The 22,822-nt window shown below is 37.6% G+C and overlaps 1 protein-coding gene across 1 annotated transcript in view; it reads right to left on the bottom strand.

The window, feature by feature from the left end:
- The window catches only part of LOC109112229 (gamma-aminobutyric acid type B receptor subunit 2-like), a 185,862-nt gene that overhangs the window by 70,801 nt on the left and 92,239 nt on the right, over positions 1-22,822 (bottom strand). Inside the window, exons 3-4 of the mRNA XM_042776923.1 lie at positions 12,329-12,499; positions 2,302-2,403 (exon numbers count right to left, since the gene is read on the bottom strand). Coding sequence (XP_042632857.1) covers positions 2,302-2,403; positions 12,329-12,499 — 273 coding nt within the window. The remainder of the gene's footprint in view (positions 1-2,301; positions 2,404-12,328; positions 12,500-22,822) is intronic.

Here is a 22,822-nt window from a genome sequence, read left to right as displayed (position 1 = left end):
AGCATTGTGTTTCCACCTCGTCCAGTTCTGCGTCACTGAGAATCAATCCATCACTGGAACAAGATTTCTATACACAGGGCCATGAAGCCAAAACTGAACCCACGAAAAAGAAATAAAAGCTCAGAACGCATCTGTCATATGCTAAAGGCCATGCTAACACAACGAGACCTGCATATTTTTTAGAGGTTATTAAGTATCCTTTTTCTCATTCTGCATATCAGGATGTAATAATATCCCTCCCCGCCCTCTTTACTATATTGCCCTTGATTCCAGCAAGTGGCAATTAAAATTTTCGGTGAAAGTCAGTCTTGTTTAAGGGGTGCCATGGCCCAATCCATCAAAAGATATGTCACAGCTGCCAGGATATTGAAATGCCCACCAGCAACTTAAAGAAATCATCTCTGAATCTAGTTTTTACTTTTACCTCTTGGAATGTCATCCTCAAGCATGAGGCTACAGGAAGAGCATTTAACATGCACAGCTAATGAGCTGCTCAAGATGAAAACTATCATGTTCAAGCAGGAGTGAAAATTATGACTCCAGTGGGTGGGATAGCGTTTTGTCGACAACTCTGAAAACAGTAGCATTTATAGGTAAGATCACAGCGGATGCATTAAATCTGATCCCAGACCTGCTCTAAACTCGTGAACAATGACATAAACGGCATTCGCCGTGGGGCTGCATTTAAACACTGTTTAAAAATGTATGTGTGGCCTGTGGTAAACGTTTTTGTTGAGATGTTTCTCAGAGAGTCTCATTTGCCACAATACCACCCTCTGCACTTCAGCAGTGCCAAAGAACATGCTGAGATATTGGAGCTATTGTGTGAAATACTCCCGCTTCCCTTTTCAGGACCAACTGCTTGGGTCAGGCGCTTCTTGCTTCACAATCAGCAGCCGTTACAAACCCTGCCGCCGCTCCCGACGGCGTGGGCACTTAACCTGAATCCCTCCAGCTGTGTAAGTGTCTCCAGCTGTCCTGGAGTCCTGGCAGACACAAGCTTCTTCCAGCCAGGCAAAATGGAGGCTGGGTCCACACCAGGGTGCCCCAGGACCTCTGTCACCACTTGCTTTGCTTTTATGAAGAACATGGTTGTGAGACTTTCCCACATTTACACAGCGAATAGTAACCCAACTATACAGTGGATGTGAGTTTCAAAAATTTAAACATTTTGTTTATATGGGTTTATAGAATGCAAAACTGGTGACTGTTGCCCTGGACTCTGTGCACAGCCATGTTAATGTGAAATATAATGTTGAATTTACAGACTCTAAGAGTTGCTGTCAACTGGTGAAAAATCTGACCAAGCAGAATTTGAAGAAACTGTGCTTTGCTATTTGGGGAATTGCCATAATGGAGGTACTAAGTCAGGCAGGTAATAGAAGTCATAATAGTTTCACAGTGTAAAAAAATGACTCCAAAAAAAAAGGTGGGAACAAACCTTTAGGTGGAAATTGCAAAGTAAGAGAAGCAGCAGACAACAATGGAACAATGGCTATTCAGATCACAAACATACTCAAATTAATTGCTCATGGAATTCTTGCCACTTTATGTGTTTATGGTGATGACTAAGAAAACTTTTTAGTATTCTCTTTAAGAGTCATCCAAAGCTAAAGCTGCAATGGTTAAACAACGTCATCACAACTCATTAGCATATCATTAGCATATCACATGATTACAGAGTCAGCTTCTCACTGTTCACACAAATGTACGAATGTGGTAAAATCTTTACCTATGATATATTATATATTTGTACTTGCATATATAACTGAAAAGGAACTGTCAAAGCATAATGCGACTGAACTGAAAACAAGGAATAGACTACATTTTCTACTTGAAAAATTACATAACAAAAACACAAATGAGATTTAGATATTTGTCATATTTTGGTCCAATTTTGGTCCCATTAAAATAAGTTAAATATAAAATTCAACTATATATATATATATATATATATATATATATATATATATATATATACATATATGACATATATATATATATATTAAGAGTTAAGATGCAAAAGCCTTTAAGTGCCGTTTGAAATTTTCTTCTAATATGAGCATTCTTATCCGGCTCCTTTATTTATGTTCAGTTATTTCACTTTAATTGCATAGAAAAGGACCTATGCGTTGCCTGAATCTAAACATAGGAACCTGATAAAAATGCTCATTTTAAATGAAAATTTCAGGCGGCACTTAGAGGCTTTTGCATTAGAACTCTTCAAATATAGACATGCATATTATGTTTATATTTAAGTGATAAATTGTGCACTGTAAGCTCCCTTGTGAGCTCCCTTACCTTTAGTTTCTTCACATTCACACAGGGATCATTAGAGAAACTCTCAGTGTCTGCAATCTGGATGTCTGCCTTCTCCAGCTCATTGGTCAAATCATTCCGCACCTGTCAGAGAGAGAGAGAATGAGTGAGAGAGGGAGCTAGAAAGGAAAGGGAACTGAATGAAAGCAGAGTTTGTGGATGGCAAACCACCCAGAAAAGTACCCAATCAAAGGCAGCACTCCCTTGCTCTGATACATGTCTCAATTCACTCTAATCTCCTGCCGATCTGACGTTCCCCCTGCATCCCAATCAGCCTGGAGCATCCGTGGAACTCTTTCCTCCAGAGGTCCCACTGGGCTTTGTATAAAACACGACTCCAACCAGCTCTGCTCCCCACAGATTTAATCCATTCTTGTCCATGGATGCTTTTGAAAAATGGACCAGTTCCTTGCAAATAAAGTCTCAACACCTCTCTATCTCTCTCACCTCTACCGCTCTCGACAAAGATTTATGGCATGAGAATCAAAGCATATACTATATTGAGCTCTGGTGTATTGTGTAATACAAAGGGATCTTTTCATACTCTCAAATCTATCACTCCAGAAATTCCAACCCATTGACAAGACATTTGGTTCACACATATCACCCAGAAATTCACTTGAACATGTGCCAAAATCAAAATAAGCTGTGCTGTTAAAGATCACAATTACAGTATGGTACATGGTAAAACACTATCAGTGAAGCTTCATCTTTAAACTTTAAACTTAAAGTCTTTCAAATGCAGTTATACTCATTAAGATGGACATCTTTGTCTGTTGCATCATGGGTTTTCTTAGCATCTCACACCATAACTACTGTGTTTTAAAGATGTCTTTAAAGATAAAAGTACCCAGATTTGTTTGATGTCAAGGTTTTGTACTAAATCGTGGAAGTGAACTGCTATTGATGATGTATGAATTGGTCGAACTGTGTATTTATGTTTTCTCACTCATTTTCCTGACAATGTGACTGATGCACCACAAGCAGAGAGAATTAGTATCTCATTTCCACTTGACTTCAGCAGAAATTGAACCCCCACTCTCTCCTGAACACCTACCAAAAAAAATAAAAAAATAATTACATAATAAAATAACATTCTTTTTTTTTTTTAATCCAAATTACAAAAAAAACAAACCAATACTTTCCAAATTACAAAAGTGAGGAAAGCATCAATCAAACCAATACTTTATTATAAATTAATACTTATATTCAGCAGTGATTCATTGAATTGCTCAAAAGGGACAGTAAAGACATTTATGTTAAAAAAGATTTCTATTTCAAACAAATCCAGTCCTTTTGAACTTTCAATTGAACTTTTAAAAAAATCCTGAAAATTTTTTATCACAGTTTCCAAACTGTGGAATGTGAAATGTTCTAACAGTTTCCAAAAAATATTAAGCAGCACAACTGCTTTCAACATGAATAATGAGCAGAGATGTTTCTTGAGCACCAAATCAGCATATTAGATTGATTTCTGATGGATCATGTATATATTCATTACATTTTATTCAAATTAAAAACTTCTTTTAACTTGTAATAATATTTAAAAATAATATGGTTAATAAATACATATTTAGATGTTTAAACATGCTTTGAAAGATGGCAATCTCTTTAAGCTAACCACTTATGATCCGATCAACCTAGACGGATGTTAAAGCCAGGAATAAACAGGGCAATGTCAGATTGTGACAGAAACCTGAACTCATTCTGCCAGACATTACCTGAAAAACCTGTCTGATCCACATTGTCTTGATTACTGATGCGGGGAGCATATTTGTATCTTAATGCTGGCAAACCCCTGTTGCACTTGAGCAAGTGTGTGTGTGTGTGTGTGTGTGTGTGCGGCTGTACGTGTGGATCTCATGAGCATACAAGTGTATGCTTGTGTGTGAGCACAACAGACCACCTGATGGGAAGATTTAAGCAAGAGGAAAGAGAGACAGAAAGAGAAAGAGACAGAGAGGGACGGGTGGGTGCTGTGCAGTAAAGGACCTCCAAAGGATTATGGGATTTGAGAGCTGTCCTAAAGCTGAGGAGAAATGAGCATGATGTGATGTGAAAGGCATAATGCATTTATGCACTGACCTGTCAAATTAACCCAGAGAAAAAAGGTAAACAGGAAGCCGCATGAATCAGGCAGAGAGACACAAGAGCACAACACTGGGTGTCAAGAAGCTCTGCGGGCTAATTTACCATAAACACTGACAGTATTCTCCATCTCACCCGGATACGCAAAGCCACCTAGGCATACTGGCTAAATGCCCACACTTTAATGTTTTAAAAGGGGACCATTGTCCAGTTTTCAACATAACCTATTTATATATGTATTATATTTATTTGAAATTTATTTGAATAAAGAGGCCAAGGGGTTGTACGTACAGTGGCACCATAAAGCGTTAGCGACCAAATACATTTTAGGACAACTGCACTGTAAAGACTGAAATTATATTCTAAAATTGTATACATATATATATATTATTGGATACCATCTCAGATATCTCAATATTTCACATTTAATTCAACCTGTTACTTGCCATTTTTTTTAATTATGAAATTTACTAGCAATTTCTGAGTCCAAATTGTTTCTACACCATTTTTTTCCAGTGCAGTGTTATTATTGTTCTGAAATAAAATAAAACTTGTAAAATCAGAAATGCTGTCTTTGCAACTAACTGAAATATAATAAGTTTAAGCTAAAGTACTAAAATCACTCAAATTAAAACTGAAATCAAAATAAAGCAAATGGAACATTAAAAAAAAAGAATGACAAAAAACTGACAAAAAAGCACAACAGAATTATCAAAACAAATTAAAATTAAAATGAAAACTGAAAATCTACAAAATATTTATATATAAATTCAAAATAATAATAAATACTACAATAGAAAACAAATAATATTAAATTAAAACTAATAATGCTATTTTTTAGTAAATGTAATTAATTGGCATTAGCTTTAGCCTCAGCATTAGCTGAACTCACCACTTTTCAAAAGTGATCCTTTTCTTTCATCACAGATATCCAGCAGTCATCGTGACAACAAGCAGTAATATAGTCTCTTTTGAGCTGCCAGGTGTGTAGATGATGAATTAACAGGACTAGCTTGGATCACGGCTTGTTGTGTCACTTCCTTATTTTTCCCTCTTTTTCTAAACCCACAGCAGTCTATCATCAGCAACATTTTCAGTGCTGCTCAGGCCCCCGTGAGGCAAAGCGCCATGAGTCTGTGATTGGCTGCATTTGAAGATATATAGGAAGGTGTGTGAGTGTCAACCGGATCTTCTCTCTGATGCTGATGGCACAATGAGGTCTGACAGAGGTCAGTGCCCTCATAATGTGACCCGCCAGTGACAAATTTAATGTGTTTATGGGCACTTTTAATTGAGCTGTTTTTAAAGGTTTACTTTTTATGATTTTGAATTGTGTTAATTAACTAGATTTTTAGACACATGCTATAATTATTTGTCAGGATATTGCTATTCTCATGCTTCTGTTTTGTTCTTGATCTTTGAGTTTGTTATAATTTTTTTGTGTTCCTGTGACCTAGTTTTCCTTAGTTCTCTTGATTAGTTTAATCTGTTCACCTGTGTTCATTAATCATCTCATTAGTTCCCTTGTTTAGTTTCTGTATAAGTTCTCCTTGTTCTGTTCAGTCCTTTGCCGGTTCTTGTTTGATGTTAGGTGTTGGTTGTGCTGCATTTTCCCTGAGTTTCCCTGATTTTTGCCAGTGTTTCTTCTTTGGATTTATTAAAGAACTGTCATGCTATTCTCTGTCATCTTGTGCTCCTTACAGCACCAACACGTGACAGAATAAACAGCCACATAAAAGTGTTACATGTGGCCTTTGTATCCCCATTTCTTTACTGTTTTTGAAAGTGTTTCTTTTGGTCATTTTTTAGTATGGATCGTCCTGAGCGGGGGATCTACCTCTTGAGGTCCACACGCAATCTTTGTTAAGATCGCCAACGATACCAGCTACCCTGACAACTGCCTCTGCACATTCTTTCAGACAAGCCTGAACACCGCTTGCATAGTGCGGTTGTCCAGATGTGGACCTCAAGAGGATTTCGCCGCTTTTGTGGAGTGGGTGCTGGTGAACAATGACTGGCCATTCACCATTGGTCTCGCCAGCCCCACTCCAGACCCAGAGCCCAGCAGAACATCAACCCACAGTGCGGAGCACTTGCCTGAGCCCACTGCGGACGGAGAGCCCGAGCCCGCCATGATTGATGAGCTATCTCCATCAGGAGCAACTGAGCTGAGGATCGCCCTGGAGCCAGGGCCTCATCAAGCATCTGACCAGGTGCGAGAGCCGGCAACTACGCACACGATGGCAGATATGGCAGTGGAGTACGAGGGCAAGGAGGAATGCCCTGCTCACTGTACCACTGCTGAGAGTGAGCAAGAGCTGAATTTAATTGACTTTTATTCAGAATTACCCAATATTCCACCATAGTCTGAGATCTCTGTCTGTCCCATCACGACCATGGAGGTCATGCTCAAACAGTTTTTTTCTGCCCTGAACTGTCTGAACTTTCTATCTGCCCTGAACAGTCTATCTGTCCTGTCATGACCATGGAGGTCGTTTCCCTATCTCTAGCGCTTCCAGTGCTGGGAGTGGCCATCTGGTGTGTGGGCAGCACACACCATCCCTGAACCCTTTTACTGTTCAAAAAACCCACCCACCGTCCCTTCAGCTCCACCTCTTTACCAGTCTTCACCATCGCCTCCGCTGTCCGCTGTCAGACCCTCTGCTCACCCTCAGCCTACTATCAGTTGTATGGTTTTGCTGCGGGTCTGCCAGTTTCCAACGGCTTCGTGGCTGGAGGACCACTTGTCTCCGCCTCCAGCCTCCAAGGCTTGGACTCTGCCATGGCCCATCAGTCCACCAGCTCCACCGGACTCCCTCGTCCCTCCTGCTCCGCCTTGGTCAGTTGTCAACCTGCCCTCACCTCAGGACTACACTCCTCCGGCTGAACCTCATCCCTCCATCCCTCTGACTCCATTGGGCTCCTCCCTACCTCCAGCTCCACCTTGGTTCTCTGCCGCTCCGGCTCCACCGCGGCCTTCCAGTTCCCCACCTGTGCCTTGGTTGCTTGAGCCATCTGCTCCGCCTTGGCACGCCGCTGTTGGTCGGCCCCCTGGAATCGTCAGCCCTTCCTTCACCATGGCCCCTCCCTCCATCGGCTCCACCGTGGGCCGTCATGTTGGCTGCGGTCTGGGTCCCGCCTGGCTCATCCTGCTCCAAGTCCCTCCTCCCTCCATCTGGTCCGCCATGGTTCCTCCTGATCCCGCCATGGCTCCCCCCTCCGTCGTCGCCACCCTGGTCATCTGCCTTCGTGCCTGCAATACTTTGTCCCTTCCTTTGTTTGTTTGTGTTATGGTGCGAGGTCACGCCTGGCTGGAGGGGGGAGTACTTTCTCGGTTTTGTTCTGTTCTTGGACTTTGAGTTCATTTTTATTTATCCCACGTGTTCCTGTGACCTAGTTTTCCTTAGTTCCCTTGATTAGTTTATTCTGTTCACCTGTGTTCATTGACCATCTCATTAGTTCCCTCGTTTAGTTTCTGTACAAGTTCTCCCTGTTCTGTTCAGTCCTTTGCCGGTTATTGTTTGATGTTAGATGTTGGTTGTGCTGCATTTTCCCTGAGTTTCTCCAGTGTTTCTTCTGTGGATTTCTTAAAGGACTGTTATTTGGAATTCTCTGTCATTTTGTGCTCCTTACAGCACCAACATGTGACAGCTATGGGGTTGCTAAAATATTTAGAGTGCTTTTTAGTGTATTGATAAAGTTTCTAAATTGTTTTGTGGTTGCTAGGGTGTTCTAGGTGGTTGCTAGGATGCTCTGAGTGGTTGCTATGCTGTTGCTTCTGATTGTCATAATTGCGAGAATAAGAAGAGGTTTCTCTGAATGACTGTGGAAAAAGATAATATTATTAAGATATTAATTAAATATGTTTAAAAAATATTTGTAAACACAAAATTAAATACTGGTAAAGAAAAGTAAGTGTAATTATTTTATGCAATAATTTTATTCTAATATTAATAAATATACAGTAAAGCTGTATTTTATAAAAAAGTATTGTAATCACGCACGCGCACACACACACACACACACACAAAACAAGTAAAGAATATATATATATATACATACATACATACAAGTACAGACACAAAGAACAAATAGAAGCAAATTATTTATAATTGTCTGCTTGTTCTATAAAGTACTTGGATACTTGAAACAAGTAAAGACAGGAAAAGAGGCCCTTGATGCCTAAATGCAAATGTCCTATGTGCACTAGTCTTTGTCCATGTGTTATTTTTGTATTAAAATATTCCCAGCAGCCTCATGCACCTGTGTTCTGGGGGACAGATGCGAGAGAAAGACACAGTCAGCCTCATGTAACTGTGGACAAGTCTATACCGGATTGGGCAGTAGCAACGGGATTCCCACATCCTCCAGGAGCAGAGAAAGCAACGGGATAGGACAGACACAACGCAGGCAAAGAGTGAGAGAAATCCGAAGTGTTTAATGCACCGCTGCAGCCGAGGGGACATATGCATCTATTTATAGCACAGGTTTTAATGAGCCTTTAAACTGAAACAGATGCAAACAGGCACAAAGCACAACACAATGGCCAACGACCGCACGCACACAAGCTGATGCGCACAGATAGAACTGCCCATGAGGTCCAATCCGTGAAAGGAGGATTGGATGACTTGTGCTTGGATCATCTCCTTAGGGAATGCAATTAGCTTGGCTGAGCCAGCCGATTGTGCTTGTGTTGCCTGAATGTTTAATCAGTGATCAAACAAGCAGAAACTTCATTATACACAGACACACGTACACCTGAATAGAGCCCCATTACTGAAGCTGCTGGAGAGCGTCCAATAGGTCACTAATGGAGCACCTTGGTGTAAAAGAGGACAGTGCATGTACAGTAGAGAAAACATATGGTGACCTGCTTTAAACACTCCTTTTCTCATTTCGTTTTCACACATTTAGAGGGAGAGAGGAGGGTGAAAGAGATGAAGATCTATCTATCTATCTGAAAATTACAGGTATATGCCAACAAATATTATTATAATATAATATGCATATTATAAATGCATATATAAAACAGCATTTTTCATTATTTCATATTTTTAGATATAAGATAAAGGAGCCTTTAGCTGTTATTACTACTCCAGACAGAAGGACAGACGTACAGACAACTGGACGGACAGACGAAGGGACAGACAGATAGATAGACAGACCTGACCTCATGTCAGTAACATTGAAAACGGTGCCCTCAACACCTCACAGACGCTAGACACCTACTGTAAAAAACGGTGCTCTCAACACCTCACAGACACCTACTGTAAATGCATAGCAATTTATGTTTAGACATATACAAACACACAAACACACACAATCCTACTCAAAGTGTGAGGCCTGACAAATGGGTTTAATTCCAAGTCATCTAATCTTTTACCACATAAAAAAGGGGATTGGGTCTTAATCTGTAAAACAGCATACTGGAGTGTGATTCATGCTGGAGTGTGAACAGCCCTTAATCCACTTATTGATAGACACTCAGGCAAAACACCGACAGCCTCCTGCAATGTGTCAGATATCAAGCAGCAGACAGGACAGGTGCTAAATTACTTCACTGGAACAAGCAGAATGAGGGCTGAGATAGAAGCCCAGAGCATTCATGCACACAACACACACACACAGATTAAAACCGCTTTGTTTATTTTAAGTATTAAAGGAAGGATTCCCATATATGCAATTAGACTGAGGCACTTCTGAGAAAAATATTCTTAATTCTCAGTGAAACCAGCAACCCTCAGTCAACCCAAGTCTCCAAGAAAAGGCTAGCAAGTGAGGTTCTAGATCCGCACCTCCTAATTTGTGTGACACAACAGATGCACCTCCTCCTGAAATGTCACATCAAAAAGCGCGGGCAGCTATCCTGTGGTACGGCACCACTAAGGGTGAGAAGTGTGACACCGGCATGCTAATCAGGCTTCCAGTGCCCTCCTCAGGCAGGCTGATGACGGGATCAAGCTCTTCCTCTGTGTCTGTTCAGCAACTCCATCCAGAGGCAAAGATAAAGGGATTTACACCTTCCACAACTCTCACTGGAGCTCCAGGAGCACAACTCTGTTCAGCCATTCAGATACAGAGGATCTGTGTGAATGTTTGCTTTACTTATTTATTTACTGAATCTTTAGACATACAGCAAAACTTTACCTGCCATTAACTTTAAAAATAATAAAAAAAAAAAATCATATTATCACTAAAATGTTATATTACAAATTAGCCGTTATATTTCTTTCTTTTAAAAAAATAAATAAAAAAAAAATAAATAAAGATTATGGCATTACCACTCACGCGACATCAGTCCTTAAACATTAACATGCTTTATAGAGATTTAGTATATATATTGAACTTTTGAAAATCATAAATATGTATCTTTTAAACTTTACCACAATGTGCTGACAAAATGAAGAGATTAATAAAAAAAATAGCTTATAAGGTATCACAGATACAGCAATTGCTTTAAGAGTGAATGGGAAACTGGGCTTCCCCTAAAATGAAATAAAAATGTGACAATGCAATTTATTGACAGCATGTATACATAATATAATACATATTGCCTGTCACTCTTAGTGCATTTCAGTATTTTATCAAATAAAAGTGTAAATAATATCACACAACATACAGTTCTTTAAGCCTCTGGAAGCACTGGGAGTCAAAGAGGATAGAAGAAGTGCATTTATAAAAAATATATATTCTTCAGCAGACATTAAATTTCCAATAAAGTGCTTTAAATCCCTATATTTTTGACCCACCTGAAAGGCATTTGTCTTGCATATTTCCATTTCCGTACCAAATATTAAAAAAAAAACAATTCAGTTAATAATTTACAGTCGTGTCCTTGCTTTATTTTTATCAGATATTCATGAAAATATTTTAAAAATTAGCAAAACTCAAAATCAGCCTTCATCTTGAACATCCTCTTTTCATAATTCACCTTCTAGTTTTCTGTCCCAACCACAACATGTCAGTTTTGACATACAAATTGTCATTTTCTTTAAGCTAAGTAATTTTTTATAAGCTAGCATTTCAGCGAGATTAGCCTATCTAATATATTGGTGTGAACTGACAACAAAATTCAATTCAGTTTTTGATCTCAAAGCAGCAGGATTTGCTAGCACTAGCAGTCCCACTGATCCATGGCTACGTGGATCTGTAATGATAATCCAGGTTTTACATCTATCACCTGAGGATACATTGACAGCAAACGGTTACTATGGAGCGATCGTGTGAGAAAGAGACGCTAACGTCTCTCTGCCCCTGGAGGCTTTCTGCTACGTGTCCCATTGGAGGAAGGAATTTCCAGAAGCTTACAATAAACACAAACACCCACGACACCATTCCTGATCTTGTTATATATAAATGTCTCAACCAATCAATTCAATCTACCTCTATCTCAGTCACTAAAATGAGATCGAAAAGGAATTACAAAGGGGAACCTTACTGTTTCTATTCATATGAAATACCAACAGAAGGAAAATGATACACACCCACACTCAAACAGAAAACAACAGGCCTCATATTTCTGAGAAGTGCTCTTCCAAAAAGTGGTATGAAGGTGAAGCTGGTTATGTGGAGCAAGATAATATCTCATGCTACAATACTACAATAGAAAAGCAATCAGTTAAAGGAATTTTTGTTTTTTAATGCAAGTAAAGCTCAATGAACAGTATCTGTGGTATTTAATGGTGAATACCATGGATTTGTCCCCATGTTTCTTAAAAAAAAAAAACAAGAAAAAATCAAGGTTGCAGTGAGGCACCTACAATCACAGTGAATGAGCCAATTTTTGGAGGAATTAAAAGCAGAAATGTAAAGTGTGTGATAGATAGACATTTTTTTTCTTAACATTAGATTAAAGACTGAGTCACAGTATTGTGATTCAAGATACATCCATAAAGAGGGCAGGTTACTTTTCTCAACATACCTCAGAAAATCGCTGGACATCCTGGGTCAGGGTTCCCACTCTGCTCCAGTTGTAATAGTTGAGAAACTTCACCACAGCAGGGTTCACAGCATTATCTGATGGGACGGTCCTGAAAAAATTTGGATACTTTTTCCTGTCTGCCAGGACAGGAGTTGTGGCTGCAAAAGAAAGCTGTAAAAGAAGAAGAGAGTACAGTTAAATAAATTAAATTAATCCAGTGGCTATTTTTGGTTATTTTCTATGTATTATATAGCTCTTAATCTGCTTGAATAAGACCAACATCTCCAAAACTCTTATAACTCTTTAAAATAATGTCTTATTAAGTTTAATAAAGCACTATGGCGTCATTGGAATGAGATTGCATTCACCTTCTACTTTTTGCTATTTGAGCAGCATGCTGGACTGAAGGCAAGTGGCCGCCCATAGCCAGTATGCCAGGACTCCAGGAGCCTTCAGTGTAGGTGTGAACGAATCAACATACTAACACGTCTCTATAAAAAGACAGCTCTCACACCTTTGGTGAGTGCCAGTGGTGACTGGAGCCATGGACGTTTGCACTGATGGTCAACCTCAGCATATCAGCTTGTAGATGTATGTGTGTATTAAGATGCATTATGGAACAATAAAATTTGTGTTTGTTCTCCATAGTGGTCAACAATAAAATTTGTATTTGCCCTGCCAATGTATTTACCAGACACAACACAAAAATATAACATTAAACACTATTATATAATATTACTGTGCATTTTATTTTTAGTAAGATATTTGCAATATTTAGGCAGTATTAATAAGAATCAAAAAATATATTAATTTTTTATTAAAAATAAAAACCCTAAAACAAAAAACAAAAAAAAAAAAACAAAATAAACTCAAAAAACAATACAAAAACACAACACTGTAACAATTTTGCCAAAACCTTTTACCTTTGTGATTTACAAAACAATGTTTAAAATATCACAAAAACCAAATGTTTACATTTGCAAGGCAGAAAATCATGTACATGATCAGCAAATCATTGGACCATAAGAACATTTGATCAAGTGAATTGCCTGAAACTCTTTTACAATTCTTAATTGTTGAGTCCTGCTTCATCTAGCTCTCCTCTGCCTCAAGAAACATAAATGTTAATAGGATCCTTTTAAAAACGCTTCTATGTATTGTTCAAATATTGCATGCTAAGCATGTTTATATCTTTTCAGGCTTTCAAAAGAGACCATTTAAAAGAGGCTTCACACTTTTGAAGATTTTTTTGCTCAAAACATGCCCTCTTTAATATTGTCAAACACCAGGCAGAGCATTTTAAGCCTCAGCTAGAGTGAAAAACAAGCCTGGAACATCATGGTATGATTTTTATGCCAGTGCTCCTGTCAGTAGATTAACAAATGTTCCTCCGGTTATAATACATCCTGAGGGTTGTTAGTCTCTCAGAGATAAACATATGGAAATGCTTTGAGTTCAAATAGCAAAAGCCGTCCTATACTTGTTAGCACACTCTTTGCTTACAGTCATAAAATGTCTGTCGGCTACGTGGCTGCACATTCAATTCGATGAAATTTTTATTGCAAGGCAAAAAAAAATCTCAACTAAATAGTGAATGGAAATGTAATCTTTCAAAAGTTGTATGTTGATGTTTTTGTGAAAATTTATATGGATGGCTTGTTGAATGTGCAGGTGATTTAAGCAGCAATTTACAGTACATATGGTACTAACAGAGTAAACTGCATTTCCAGAGCACAAGGAAGCACCTCAATATAAAAATGTGACAAGTTCTATTCAGCTCTGGTCTACATCAGGGTTTCCACCCTAAATTAACTCAAAATAGGACCTTCCTTTGCTCAGGATTGGATCAGCTAAATTACTTTTCCTGTGAATAGAATTGCGGGTGAAATGGAATTGACTTTTGCTCTGTAGTGTGCAGTGGCCGTGACCCCTGACCTCTCATCTCATCTCATTTGAGGCCCCTCTGGTGAATAAAGTGGTGACGTAATCACAAACACAGAGCTGTATAGAACATGGTTTAAATACAACTTGTTAGGTCTACTTTCTAATACAGCGAGGAGATTCAGGCACCATCCCGAAACCTAGTCAAGTCAGATTTATTTGTATAGCACTTTTCACAATACACATTGTTTCAAAGCAGCTTTACAGAAAGTCATGTTAGTGTTTATAATATCTTAATACTGTATCTTCATGTTTTATAGTCGCATTAGCACATTAGAGCTGGGCAATAATCAAGCAGTTGAGATATGTTATTTAGTATATATCACCCTACATGAGTATATGGTATACATGTATGCAAATAAAGTTGGACATTTTTCTATCTATTATACCTTATACTATAACTTTATAGCTGAGTGTTAATAAAAAATCAGACAAATGAGATTTGCTATATAGCATATATCATTTCATGTAAGTTGGTGTATTCATCATGGGCCCAAATGAATGACCATTTTGCCTTAATCTTTGCCTGCAATTGCTTAATATCACAAATAAACACTTGCTGATGTTTAAAGGGATAGTCCACCAAAAAATCCTGAAAATTCTGTCATCATTTACTCCCCCTCATGCCAAATATGACTTTGTTTCATCTGTGCACATACGAGAAGATATTTTGATAATTTTTTTTTTTTTGGTGGTCACCAAAACTGTTTGGCCACCAAAATTCTTCTTTGGAATGACATGAGGGTGCATATTGTGTAAATGATGACAGAAATGCAATTTTTGGGTGAACTATACCTTTAAATAATAATGTGTATTTACAAAGGGATTAATCCAAGCATTCATTTCACCTTGACGTTAATGTCATTTGACAAATTTTTACATATTTACACTGGTTTAACCCCTTTATGGATACAAGCAAGCTGAATTGGCCAAGCAGAGAAGAAAAAACAGCCTCTTAATTCCTTTCCTGATCTCACAATGACGCACTGGTGTGTGCACACCCTGATAGCCAGAGAACTTGTGAATAACAACAGTCTAACATTTCGATGAATTCCATTAAACCCTGTTAGCAACATTTAGACCTGTGAATATTTAGACAAGGGAACAGACAGATTTAGGTAGGATTTATTTACACTGTTATATTATATGGGAAATGTGTGAACTAAAGCTATAGCTGACAGCAGACATCAGAGCTGACATAATCACACCACCTGCTCTATGTTTCAAGAGGAAGGAGAGTGAGCAGAACATCCATTTTTCCTTCTAACATGGGCATGAGCAAATGAAAGGGGATTGCGAGGGATTGAAGGAATCTAATATAATGATTGTGTGTCCTCTAGGAGAGTTATTGGTGTTAATCAACGTAGGGTTAATTGCAGAGCTGAAAAGATAAGACATTACGATTCCTGATAATGGCACAGATTAGTAGTCTGTGATTCTCTTTGAAGCCAAGTGTGTATTAACTCACAGACAGACACTATCTAGATTGGTCTGGTTTGGCCTTTTCAGACCTGCCTCAAAAAAGTCATTTTCTCACTGACAATCTTGAAAGAAGAAGCCAATCTCAGAAGAGTGATGTCACGCCGGTTGAACATGTCAAAGCACATATACATTCAATTAAAAAGACTTGAGATGTTCACCTTAAAATTACAATGCTATCATCATTTAGTTACTCTAACGTTGTTTCTTTCCTGTGTGGAACACAAAAGATCATTTGAAAAATGTCTGAATGGTTATTCATTAAAAATTTAAATGTAGGTTTACAACTTATTTGCTCAGTCTTCATAAATACCTGTCTTCATGCAGGGTTGCCAGGTTTTCACAAAAAAACCTTCCCAATTGCTACTCAAAACTAGCCCAATCACATTTCAGAGGGTAAATATACATAAAAAACCCGTGGCAACAATGTTAAAGTAGCCCAATTCTGTGGAAAAAACACGGACTTGGCAACACTGTCTTCATGCCATATTTATTCAAACATACATATATAATTATGATTAAAAAGATCTTTTCTCCGGTGTTGTTTTATAGCTAACTAATGAACTGTGAACAGTTTGCTGAGGTAAATACCACGTTAGGTGACATACTGACCACAAGCTGTTTTCTTTCCATGGCTGAAACACTGAATGAAAGATTACATTAGACATGATACGTTTTGGTAAGCTATACTGTCTTTCAACATGCCTTCTGATGTCCATTCATGTTTATTTTGCGCTATAACTTATTGGTGAGCAGAAAAACATGACAAAAATTTATGAACTCGAATGTGCTGGTTTTTAAACAAAGACCAACCCTCATAAATGAGAGATCAATCACTTCAATATCTAACAAACCTAATAGGCAATTTGTACTTGCTAATACAATGCAGAATATTAGCAGATTCGCAGCCTTTAATCAGAGTGTAATCCTGCTTTCACAACAATGGCCGACTCCGAGAGTCATGCCACGTCACCCCGTCACTCATCTCAGCTCACTGAAGTGCTTGTTGTTCAAAACACACAGATTAGTGCTGCCAATTAAGGATTTTTATCATGCTAGTGCCACTAAATCCAAATGCACCTACGGGACTCACTGAGCATTAAGGGGTCTCTTGGAGGTTGCTCTAATCTTTGTTTAACGGAGACTAGCCTACATGCTGAATGCTCCATCCTCACAAGGGAAAAGTCAGAGCATAATGCACTCAGATACAACCACGTTCTCTCTAAAGAAACCCGATGAGGGAGAGGCTGACATTGTATTTTGCTTTTAAAATCTCTTTAAGGATAATAATTGAACCTAAAATCTTATTCAAAAGAAACTGACGGGTCACAGAAAAACATTGCCACCAGATTACCTAGTTCCAGTATCCACCGGCCAAACCTTGACCCATATAGGCAAAATTAACGACTGTTTCCTGACAGGTTTCTTCAACACTACCCCCGTCAGCTATTGCCTAGACAAACAAAACAGCCCCACCTCCAGAATCATGCCACTGATTAAACCAATTTTATTTTGTTGTGCCAGATGGGCTGCTCAAATACACAGAGAAATGTTTTGATAGCACTAGCCTGAGAAGAAAGCAAGTTTGCAGAGGATGTTTACTTGTTTTCCATTCCTTCGTCCTCTAGCCCATAACCCAGAAATCAATCGAAGTTCGGCATCAAGCCTGAGAAGAAAGCAAGTTTGCAGAGGAGTTTTTATAAAGCCTGAGAAGAAAGCAAGTTTGCAGAGGAGTTTTTATAGTAAACTTTAAAATTAATATTCTAATAATAATCTTTCATACTGTAAATTATTTTGTGATGACTAAATTTATTTGCAACTAGTACAAAGTATTTTTAGATATACAATATCATGCATTTATAAGCTTGGCTTATCTGCATTTGTCAGAAATTTAATATCTGTGCATCCTATAAAAAGAATGAGCAACTTTACTCAGTTAAAGCCTCAATGTAATGGAAGTAGCTACAGATAGTTATGTATTGTGATGAAGTCTGTCATTTGATTAAAAATTATGAGCTATAAAAAAAGAAACATATGCATGGCTGAATGGATCACAATAAGATCAAAAACACACACTCAGAACATTTCCATTTTATGCCAACTTAAAAACTTAATGTTTCAGGATATTAGTGCATGTCTAATACATCTTGATCAGTCCCTCCCTCCTTACACTTCATCCCCCCACACTTTCCTGGCTTCTTAAGAAGGAACAGCTAACACTAGAGGACAAGAAACAAAGATGCACAATTAAGAAATAAGAATCACCCAGTGACACCTTTCAGGAGACTTACATATCTCTGCATATTAAACCAGGAAAGAAGAAAGAATTTTAACATTCAAAAAATTACCTTTAAATAGTCTGAACTGCACCTTTCTTTCTGAATTCAAGCCAGCTGATCTGTGAACTCTGTGTACTGACATCTAATGCATTAGATTCCCTTCACTTCCTGTAGAGCACATGATCAGTGTGAGCACTCACTTTCTCAAAGTGAGAGAATAAGAAAGGGAGTTATCAGACAAAATTAGCCGCTCTCACTCCCACACAGATCCTTTAGCAGCAGGAGGCCTGGCATCACCAGGTGATATCCAACCCAGAGCGTCTTATTTAAAAGCAAGGTCTCTTTATTACTTTACGTAATTCACATTCACTCTCATTTCGGCATTATCGCCAAATGCATTTATGCAAATCTAGAGCAAAATAAACATGCTATTCGAACAGGATAAAATTTTTTTTTAATCATATAACAAAATACATTTCATTCAAACATACTTTTTCTATAGTGATACATGTGTTTTCATGCTCACAAACACACCCATATATAATATCTAAGGTAAGCAACATCCCATTGGTCTCCTAATACCGCTCTCTCTCCTCCTCCCACACTGTCCCTTCATCCTGTTGCTTGTGCTGCCACAGAGTTTTAATTGCCACCCCCTGCCAGAGGCAAAGCCGTGCCGACAACCTGCGTCTTCCTTCCATCAATCTCCCAGTGCCTGTGTTAATTAAAACTGCACAGAAAAGCCACTGCCTGTCACACCTCTCAGCTCCACAGCCCTGGAAATGGAAGGTCACAGTGCTCACCTAATAAGTCCAATAAAAGGGACCGGTGATTTATACTTTACGTAGAGGTGAACAGGACAAATGGAGTTTGAGAGGGACGATGTGCGTGGCAGCTGTGTGAGGTGGAACTGGATGTAAAGTGAACAGGCAACATTTCAAAACATTTATTAAATGAATGTTTAATTTCTGTGTGTGGTAACACTATTTACCAAATGCTATCATCAAGCAACTAAAAAAAGTATTATCAATTCACCAAAACTATAAATCTTTGTATGTTTAAATCAACATACTATTTACGAGAACAAATAAAAATAAAAATGATAAATTTAAACATTTAAATAAACATCTAAATAAGTCTATTAAATTATTTTTAAAATATTTAAAGATGTAATATCTCTAAAACAATTTAAAAAAATTTTTATCACATAATCCTTATTACTTAAATACACTGTCATTCAAAAGTGTGGGGTTGGTAAGATTTTAAAAATTAAAAATGTTTTTTAAATGCCCACCAATGTTGAATTTATTTTTCAAAAATGTAAATTTTATTGTAAAATAATATTAAGAAATAATAACATTAAAAAAACCTTAAAAAAAAAAAAATCAAACAAAAATCTAAATAATTACAACAATGACTCACCCTCATCTGTCACTTTTGGTCAATTTAATGTGTACTTGCTGAATAAAAGTTTTAATAAAATCTTACTGATCCCAAAGTTGTGAAATGTATTAAATGTATATTTACATTGCTTTAAAAGTAATAACTACATTAATACAGTAAAAATAAATAAATAAATAAAATTTCATGAAGCTTTATCTGTTACTACTAACTGTTTTGTTAATTATTATCTCATTTGAGTTTCTCTGAGGAGGCACCGTGCTTGTGGTGCGAGTGAGTTTGCGAGACATACAGTAACGGAGGCAAAAAAACTGAAGGAAAGGAATGGTGGGGCAGAGAATAAGGCATTTTGCATTCTAGGAGCACAGCCTAACTGAGTGAGGTCTAGTGTAGCCGACTCTCTTGACACTCCGGCTGCCTGAGTCAATAGACAGCATTTCATTCTCATTAAGGTTTTCTAGCCAATTCCATAGACTGTGGCCTTGCACAATGAAATATTAACAACACTGCACAACAGTGTTCTCAGCAACGCTGCCATCAACTTGCTTCGTTGCTCTTTGTAGGCAGACTGGAAATGGAAAAGATAAACAAAATGCAGCTGTGCTTGTCCACCTCACATTATCTTTAATTAATGGTAAATAATGTTTCTGTTCACATGTTCATTCCTCCTAAAACACATGCTTTCCAACAGAGTCTAGCAGTCGGGTTCTGGAAATAAAAATGGCATTCATTTTCTCTACCAGGAAAACATGAACCAGACCTACCATCAGGCTGTTAAGCAACTAGACATGCACCTGTTAAAGTCAGTATGATTTCTACTTTATTGGGGGGGGGGGGGGGGGCAGTGCAGTGGGAATTTTGGTCAAATAATTGATAACTTTGCTCAAAAAAATGAATACAATACTCATCAAAATCTAGATTGTCAACTTGCTGACGATTCTGGAATTTTGGTCAAATAATTGATGTCTTTGCTGTGCACAATGCATACAATATGCATCAAATAGTTATTTATATATGTGAATATACATGACTGTAACAGTGTTAAGACTGTAACTTAAAGGGTAAACACAATTCTGTGCTGCTCACATACTCTAACACAACAGCCACAGAGTACAGCAAGTAGGAGAAGTAGTGGAAAAATGAGAGGACATCTTCGGGCATGAGGCATGGTGTTTACCATGACCAGAATACTTTATAAAAATGAACCGATAACGCCAGGACGTATCTCCAGGGAGGAACTAGCAGCAAGTGAACTGGATCTCAGGACCAAAGGAGGCCCAATTAGTTAAAAGGAGTTTTTAAAGCAGACATCAACAGGGGAGACTCAGGATCTCACCCTCTGACCCTCCAACAGGAAGAAACCATTATTCTCACCATAGACCCAATCATCAATAACACAGGACTCACAAACAAAGTGCTCCTCAGAGAGCATGATGGATCCTTGCTCATTATTTACCATTCCTATAATCTAAAGCCATTTATGCTGACCTGGACCATTCCAACTATAGATTAACCTTCACTGTAACACTTTCTAATGAGAAAAGAACACTAAATAAATAAATAAATAAAAAGAAACATTTATAGAATATGACATTAATGATATATACATTACTAGTCAAAAGTTTGGAACAATTCTGTTTTTGAAAGAAGTGCTTTTTGCTCACCAAGGCTGAATTTATTTGATCAAAAATACAGCAATAACAAAAGTAACTTAAAGTTACTGAATTCTATTGTAATATAATGTATATTTTAAAATGTAAATGTAATGAGTAATGCTTAAAATTCAGCTGTGCATTACAGGAATAAATTATATTTTAAAATATATTCAAATAGAAAAAAGTTTTTTTTAATTGTAATAATTTCATTTGATTTTTTGATTAAATAAATGCAGCCTTGGTGAGCATAAGAGACATCTTTCAAAAACATTGCAAAATGTTAAACATTAATCATCTCTTTTGTTAGAATGTTAATTGACCTGGGCTTTATCAAAGGACTTTGTTAGACTGAAGCAGGGCTTCAATGAGACAACAATAACACATGATAAGAGGGGTCGCCCAAAGTCAATGTTTATTAATGATCCTACAGAATACTCTTAACAGCACTGATACTTTTCCCTATACCAGTATTTACCATAATGAGGACAGGTGGCAGTCCAAGCCGTCGTCGCACATAGACATGCAAGTTTAAATCCTGTTTAAGTCATTACATCTGATATACATGGTGGTTATATTCACACTGGGGAAGAGGTTTAATCAGCTGCTGAGGATCATGAAGTCCACACAAAGGATGCTTTTGATATTCAGTATTCAAGAAAGGCATTTGGCACACGGCATGATAGCTCAGCACGATCTGCAGCTCATGAGGAATGCTAGGGTGGTACACACACAAACCCAGCTCATTAAAGCATAATATACACCCCAGACAGGCTAAGACTTACCAGTTGTGTTTTGAGAGTCAAATTCATAAAGGCATTTGGGAAATATCAGGCTTATTACCTGTCATTCCAGAGTGCTTTCATCTTTATAACAGGCTTTTATTGTTGGGTGGCTGGAACATGGGTTACATATCTGAGATGCATCTAGTTTCAGTGGAGGATTAGAAGATCCAGGAGGATCTAAATCATTCTAAGGCATACATGTGCATAATTGTTATTATTATTTTTATTAAGGTCCATATTTTTTATGCCATTGTTTTGAAAAAATAAGTTTAAATGCTTTACAGCTATTTGGAATATTCGTATGTAATAAGCATATGCATAAACTTTTTCTTCTGGAAATACTGCAGATTCTAATACCACACAAAAATACCTTTGTCATATATCTTATTATGATTATGATATATGCATAAACTAATATAGACATAAATTAATATAAATTGGAAATTATATAAATATAAATTAATATGAATATAAATGAATGTTCAGAAATTAAAATGACTTAATTAAAGATACAAGTACATTACCATTTGGGGTCAGTGAGACTTAAAAAAAAAAATTAAATGTAGCCTTAGTCAGCATAAAAAACTTCAAAAACATTACAAAACCGTACCAACCCCAAACTTTTAAATGGTAATGTGCATGTTAGGAATACAGTATGTCATGTGTTTTATTTAAAATTTTAAAACTGGAATATCTTAATGCGGCTATGGCAATCGCATTTACATGATGCTTCCACAATGTGAATATCGCCAAATACCAGTTATTATTGGAATATTCCATTTAAACACCCGCTAACTCTGAACTATAATCTACCGTCTCTGGTAGTGCAAAACCTGCATGTCCTGAAACAATGTATTCCATGCAACTGTGCTGCCAGCTGCATTAATATCATATAAATGGCGAATAATGAACAAAGCAACTGACATGGAACTGATTGGTTTGAAAATGAGTGTGTGT

Source organism: Cyprinus carpio, chromosome A19 (genome assembly GCF_018340385.1).
Source record: "Cyprinus carpio isolate SPL01 chromosome A19, ASM1834038v1, whole genome shotgun sequence".
Classification (NCBI taxonomy): Eukaryota; Metazoa; Chordata; class Actinopteri; order Cypriniformes; family Cyprinidae; genus Cyprinus; species Cyprinus carpio.
This window is presented reverse-complemented; position numbering and strand designations above follow the sequence as displayed.